Source organism: Suricata suricatta, chromosome 17, assembly GCF_006229205.1.
Source record: "Suricata suricatta isolate VVHF042 chromosome 17, meerkat_22Aug2017_6uvM2_HiC, whole genome shotgun sequence".
Classification (NCBI taxonomy): domain Eukaryota; kingdom Metazoa; phylum Chordata; class Mammalia; order Carnivora; family Herpestidae; genus Suricata; species Suricata suricatta.
The window spans coordinates 36577033-36584292 of NC_043716.1; the positions used below are offsets into that span (position 1 = coordinate 36577033).

The 7260-nt window shown below is 37.9% G+C and overlaps 2 protein-coding genes across 4 annotated transcripts in view; both read right to left on the reverse strand.

Annotated features, from left to right (window-relative positions):
• Positions 1–7260, reverse strand: part of FBXL20 (F-box and leucine rich repeat protein 20) — a 95555-nt gene that overhangs the window by 43613 nt on the left and 44682 nt on the right. The window lies entirely within an intron of this gene.
• Positions 3768–7260, reverse strand: part of LOC115281729 (60S ribosomal protein L12-like) — a 16367-nt gene continuing 12874 nt past the window's right edge. The window contains exon 2 of the mRNA XM_029927172.1: positions 3768–4363. Within this exon, the coding sequence (XP_029783032.1) occupies positions 3768–4363 (596 nt within the window). The remainder of the gene's footprint in view (positions 4364–7260) is intronic.

A 7260-nucleotide genomic window follows, 5' to 3' on the forward strand; every position in this document is an offset into this window, starting at 1 on the left:
CCCTGGGTGATTACATCATTCTTATCAGTAAGTAACAGGTTTAAGTCATTGCAAAAAGAATCCCCTAATAATAGTCTGGTTTTAAACATATGATAAGTCTGAAGAATTCTATGAGGAGATATACATTCCTTAACGCCCTTCATTAATTATTCAAGGGTGGGATGCTTATCCTTAAGCAAATCTTTTGGGAGAGATTTATGTTCACTCCCTACAGCCTTAAGCAAATCTTTTGGGAGAGGATTATGTTCACTCCCTACAGTAGACAAAGAGCCAGAAAATAAAGTAAATCATAGGATGAGCAGAAGCCTTTGCGGCCCAAGAGGCAAAATATTGTGTGAGGGTTATTATTGCCTACTGGGCCCCAACAGCTCAGTCGGTTGGGCATCTGACTTTGGCTCAGGTCTTGATCCTCCGGTCTGTGAATTTGAACCCTGTGTCAGGCTCTGTGCTGACAGCTCAGATTCTGTGTTTCCTTCTCTCTCTCAGCCCCTCCCCTGTTCAGACTCTATCTCTGTCTCTCTCAAAAATAAGATAAGGTGATTCTCCAAATCTAAGCCACATTTACCTGTTTAAGCAGATGCTCAGGAAACATTCTCTTCTGGGTTTTATGGAACACACAGAGAAGCAGTAAGCCTTCACAACCATATGCAATCTTGATGCACACAACTGATCATTTATCACATTAATCAAATAACCCATAATGGATACTTTGTTTCTTAAATGTTTTATTTATTTTTGAGACAGAGAGAGCAAACAGGGGAGGGGCAGAGAAAGGGGAGACAGAAGAGCCAAAGCAGTGAGCCCGATGCAGGGCTCGAACTCACAAACCATGATATCATGACCTGAACTGGTCAGATGCTCAACCAACTGAGCCATCCAGGCGCCCTCCACAATGAGCACTTTTAAACAGAGCCACCATCACCTCCACAAAGGAGATCAAGACTGTAAGCTTATGCAGTAAGCAACATACAAAACCAAATACCTATACTCAATAAAAAGCAGAATAAAAACAGCAAACACAAGTCACAAGCTGAAAGAAATATGTACAGTCAATGCTATTAAGTATTACATAGATGCTTCTTGTCTTGAGTCAATGAAAATTTACTAAACACCCCGTCAAATCAGGCACCTTTCAGGGCAATGAGATACAAAGAAATTATTTCTGTAATTCAGGAGCTCTTGCTCTACAATGAACACAGAAGTAAATCCTTTTTAATTATTAGAGATAAATGACAAGAGGTATGTGAGAGCAAGGGAAGAAATCAGTAATTCTGCCCACAGCTGACATCTAAACTGAGTCTTAAAGGAAGGCCGGAAGTTAATTAACTAGGAAAAAAGGGGAAGATAAGATGTATGAAAGCGTGAAGTCATACATGAAGGCCTTAGCATTTCGTGATTCAAAGTAGAAAAAGTAATGGAAGGGAAATAAAGAGGTAGGGTAAAGTAGTGGAATCTCAGACATTCAGAGAAATTACAGTAAATATTTTCTGGTAACTCTAACAACCTATCTTCCAGCTAAATGGAAAGCTCTGTGAGGACAGGGACTATGGCTTTCATGTTTGCTTATGATTATTTCCAGGACTGACACAGAGCCTGATACATGATTGGAACTCAATAAATCTAGTGAATGAACTATTACGTGGATAGTGGGATTTGGTCGTGAAGGAAATTTGTATATCAAGCTAGAAATTTGAAACAATCCAGTAGAGAAGAGAAACTTGAGGAAATAAAACTTTGGATTGGTAGCAAGGACATAAACTAACAACTAACAACTATATTGAAATACAGTTCAAGTTAAAGCTGATGAAGGTCTCTGTGAGATTACAGGGCTGGTAGAAATTTAAAAAAAAACACGAAACTGGAAAAAAGAATTTTTGAAGAAGCAAAAGGAGTTGGTGGTGGAAAGTTTGACTATCAAGTTTCAGTGTAACAGACAATCTTATAATAAAAGTAATGTTATTAACTGACAATAACATGTTTTAAGAGATTATCTGACATCAAAGAATAATCTACTCCCCCACAATTTCTACCCATTAGTGGCAGCTATTAAAAAAACCATGTCCTTCTTCTATAAGGCAATCTTTCAAAATGAAGCCATCATATTTCCTCCTAAACAAGTTTAAGTTCTTCTCAAATGATATGGCTTCTAAAACGCTGTCATTATGATCATCCCTCTCTGGGTACTCTTAGAGAAAAAAAATGCATGAAGGAGTTATAACGCATTTAAAAAGTGGAATGAATAATCAAGGGTTGATGACATAAAGAACAGTGTCTTGCAAAGAAAGCTAATGTATAAAAAATGGAGACCTGGGAGCCTTTTCAGAGTTAGCATACAACATATATCTTAAGCTTGAGATCTTTGGGGGGAAAAAGTTTTTAAGTACAAAATAGATACACTAAACACCCCATCTACTAGACTCTGCCCAATTCAAATCCACAAAAAGATAATCATTTATATATTAAAAATCCTAACTCTTTATATTGTATATTCAAAGTGTTTATTAAATGATACGTATCTCACCTAGTAGTAAGGCACTTTGCTCTCTTGAATATACACAGTAATTAAATTGATAAAAAACAAACAAACCCATAAACCTGCCATATGTTTTCTATGACTTCTAGAACTCTAGATATAAAAAAGGAACGAAAATCACACCCAGAAACTAATTTCCTTCCTTGCATCAATCTATATAGACTGAAGGGTGGTGTCTCTGCAGGAGCATGAAGGTAAGCAAGGGGAAAAAAGAATAGATAGTGTCCTGGGAGGATTTGGGAAACATCAGGTTTATAGGAAATCTGTCCAGATTTACAGATCTCTCCTCTTCCTTCCGTACATATATATTCTACTCTGAGCTTATAAGAAAGGATAAGATCAATGGTTCACAACCTGTGGTCATCTGACCAGTAGCATCAGCATCAACTGGGACTTTGTGAGAAAAGCAAATTCTTGCACTGTACCCCAGACCGACAATATCAGAAATGGGACGAAGAGGAAGTGGAGAGAAATAAGGGCAAGCTGTATTTTTTATAATTTTTTGTTTGTTTGAGAGAGAGAGAGAGAGAGAGAGAGAGAGCAAGAAAGCAAGCAGGAGAGGGGCAGAGAGAGGGAGAGAGAGAGGATCCCAAGCAGGCTCCAGGCTCTGAGCTGTGAACACAACTCACAAACCAGGGAGATCATGACCTGAGCATAAACCAAGAGTTAGAGGCTTAACTGACTGAGCCACTCAGGTTCCCTGGGGCAATTCTTATTGCAAAAGCCCATCAGGTGACACCAATGCTTCCTAAAGTATGAGAACCAATGGAACAGATGAAGCAGATTACTGATCTCAGGATTTAAGAATTACAGTTCTGTAAGATCTATATAACATAAACAGAATATTTTATTATTTGAAGTGACACAGCAGGATCTTAGGAAACAATCCTAGAGGTAGACACAATAATTTTAGATGTTTTCTAGGAAACCCAAACGTCTTTTCCTCCAGTTCATGGCATTGCTGGTAAAATGTTTCGTAGAAGTGACAGAATGTATGTTTTAGATATTTTACTATCAGCTGAATCTGAACTTTAGGTTTCTCATGTAAAATATAAAGGTTGTCAAAACAAATTAGATCCAGGGTATATGAATTACAACAAATGTGTGCAGGATTTTAGATATAATTGTTGTAGGGGAAGTGACTCAACAAATATTTGACAATCTAAGGTAATCTGGTTTTATTTATTTTTTTCCCACTGGTTGTCAAAATGATCCTTTATTAGAATATTTTCCTTTAACTAGCTGGACATTCCACTGCACCACTATTGATGTCATCTATGATGTCATGAGGGTGGCAGCCATCAACATTGCAGCCCACAGACTGGGAAGTCCCCAGAATCTCCTTAATGGTCCCAGAGAGTTCTCTGGCTAACGATCGGTGCCGCATCTGTCGGGCAATGTTGATAATCTCATCAAAAGTAATATTTCCACTGTGCTTAATGTTTTTCTGCTTCTTTCTGTCTCTCGGCGGTTCTTTGAGAGCTTTGATAATCAGGGCAGAGGCAGAAGGTACCACTTCAATCTGGGCCTGTCTGTTCTGAATGGTCAGTTTCACTGTGATCCTCAGGCCCTTCCAATAACCGGTTGCCTTGGCGATGTCATCACCAACCTTCTTTGGAGACAGACCCAGCGGGCCGACCTTCGGGGCCAGGGCGGACGTGGCACCAACCTCGCCACAGGTGCACCTCAGGTATACGACTTTGATCTCGTTGGGGTCGAACTTAGGCAACATGATGGAGGTGGTTGGTGTCGGATGAACCCGGATTCGGGACAACCGAAGACTGTTGCACCGGCGCCTCCTCCGAACCGAAAGCCGAAAGCTAAGGTAATCTGGTTTTAATATGGGAATAGATCATTACGTATTTTTAACATGGGAATATGTCACTATGGATTTTTCTAATTTATCCACAAACAATTACAAGAATGTGGTCATGGGAAAAACATGAAAGCAACTAGATTGTTCTCTACTAACTGTTTTAAGGTAGGACATCATCCCCTGAACAGACACTGAAAAAGCATTTATCTAGACATAGGACATTCTTAAATATTCAGGTTTTTAAAAATCTAAGTGATGTGGTTTGTCATACACTGGCATTTATTGTTGCTTTGTATAAAACTATAATTGTTCTTCTATAAATTATATAGCTGAGAAATACAATGGCAGGTTTAGCAAAGGAAATAGAAAGAAACTATTTGCTTAACAGTGACCCCTGCTGATTAAATTAGAGTATGGTTACCAACTCCAAAAAGGAAATCTAAAAGATCTGATTCAGCTTTTAGAAGAAATACAAAATTTAATGATGACGATTTTGGTAGAGAATATTAGTTATCCATTCTTCTCTTCTAGAGTAACAGAATTCTTGATTTTTAGCTAGTACGTGGCTATATGGAAAGAAGATTTTATTTCCCTTGCAGCCACATAAAGCCATGTTACTAAGTTATGGCCAATAGGTAGAAGAAAAAGTGATGTGTGCAATTCCAGGAGTGTCCTTAAGAGAGAGAAGGTATGCCCCTTCTTACGCCTTCCTTAATTCTGCTGCTTGGAATCTGGTTATGATGACTGAACTCCATCTTCTATCACAAAGTTGAAGGCCACAGTTTTAAAGACAAGCAGAAAACTAGAAAAAGTCTGTTAAATGACTGCAGAGACACCATGCCTCTGGACTTTAGGACAGAAAAATAAACATCTATCAAATTTAGGCCACTTTTGAGTCTCTGATACATACAACTAAATTTACTTATTTTATATTTTATTTTTTTTATTACACTTAATTTTGAGAGACAGAAACAGAATGTGAGTGGAGGAGGGGCAGAGAAAGGAGACACAGAATCCAAAGCAGGGTCCAGGCTCTGAGCTGTCAGCACAGAATCAGATTCAGGGCTTGAATTCACAAACCAAGAGGTAGATCATGACCTGAGCCAAAGCCGGATGCTTAACTGACTGAACCCCTACTTTAGATTTTAAAAGACATCTTTTGGGGTGCCTGAGTGGTTCAGTTAAAGTGTCCAACTCTTGATCTCAGCTCAGATTTTGATCTCAGTGTTATGAGTTCAAGCCCCATGCTGGGCTCGGTGCTGGGCATAAAGTATACTTAATATAAACAAACAAATGGCATCTCTTGTTTTGCAAGATGAAGAGTCCTGGAGCTTGAGGACACAAACACTGTGAGGGCACTGTACACTTAAAAATGATTAAGATGGCAAATTTTAAGTTACATGTATTTTTCTAATTAAAAACTTTACAGTTCTTTTAATACAAAATTTTAACATTTCTGAATTTAGTTAGGACAGTTAAAATTAATTTCAATTTTCTTTTAATTTTTAATGTTTGTTTATTTTTGAGAGACAGAGCACGAGCAGGGGAGGGGCAGAAAGAGAAGGAGACACAGAATCTGAAGCCGACTCCTGGCTCTGAACTGTCAGGACAGAGGCTGATGTGGGGCTCGAACCCATGAACCGTGAGATCATGACCTGTCAGATGCTCAACTGACTGAGCCACCCAGACACCCCTAATTTTTAAGTTACTATTAAATCAAAAGCATCTTTTGTGCTTTATAAAATAATGATATATTTTATAATTCAAAGCAAGTTTTAACTGTATTTAGTTAAGTATAACCAATGGAGGAAAACAGAAATAAAATAGAACTTAAGGACCATGTGCCTCTCCTTCAAGCAGGCTCTGTGCCTGTGTTCATACTATTTTCTCTAAAGCACCTGTGCAACCAAACTTGCCTATTCTATCAGCAGAAACAGACTGACATCCACTGGACATGCTTAGGCCATGAAGCTTTTCCCAACCTCCCTAATAGGATGTAACTGTTTCTTTCCCTACGAAACCACAAAGCACTCCAAAGTTCAGAACACCAGTTCTGAGCTAGTGCAGAATTCCTTATATCAGACTATAAGATCTGAGAGGAAAGAGGCCTTTCCTCTATACAGGAGCCACTGAATAGTCAGCAACCAACACACAATGCCTAGAAACAGGTGAACTAGTGAACGTTATTTACACTGTAGGGATCTGGTAATATTCCTCTGACTATAAATTTCCAGCAGCTTTCTGTGATTTTATCGCTTTGGATCTGTATAGTAGGGTGCCTTGCCCCAAATTTTTTAAATAAAAATATTTTTTTTATTTAATAAATTGAATGTGACCCTAAATTTGGTAATTAAGACACATATGACATCAACACAGTAACACTCTGATAATTATTTTTAAAAAAATGACTTAACAACTGAAATATCTGGGAAAAAAACAAAATATCTGAAGAAACAAAAGTTCAGAGACTCTGATTATAGCCCATTTATTTCAAGGAATGTGAGCTACATTAAATTTCTTGTTAAAAAAATTGTTAACTACTAAGTTTTCACCATCATACAATTTTATATGTATACAGTATTTATTAATAGATTTAAATAATTCATACCATAAAATTCACTGGTTTTAAGTGTACATTCAGTGATTTTTAGTAAATCTGTAAAGCTGTGCAACCATCACATTTTCCATGAACTTCCATCATCCCCCAAAATATCCCTCATGTTTGTCTGCAATCCATCCATTTGAGGCGATCCAACCTCAAGCAACCACTAATTGGCTGTCTCTATAGATTTTCCTTTTCTGGACATTCAAAAACAATGGAAACATAAAACATGTCATGTTTTTTGCATCTGGCTTCCTTTATTCTGCATATTTCTGAAGCTCATCCATGTTGTAGCATACACCAGTAGTA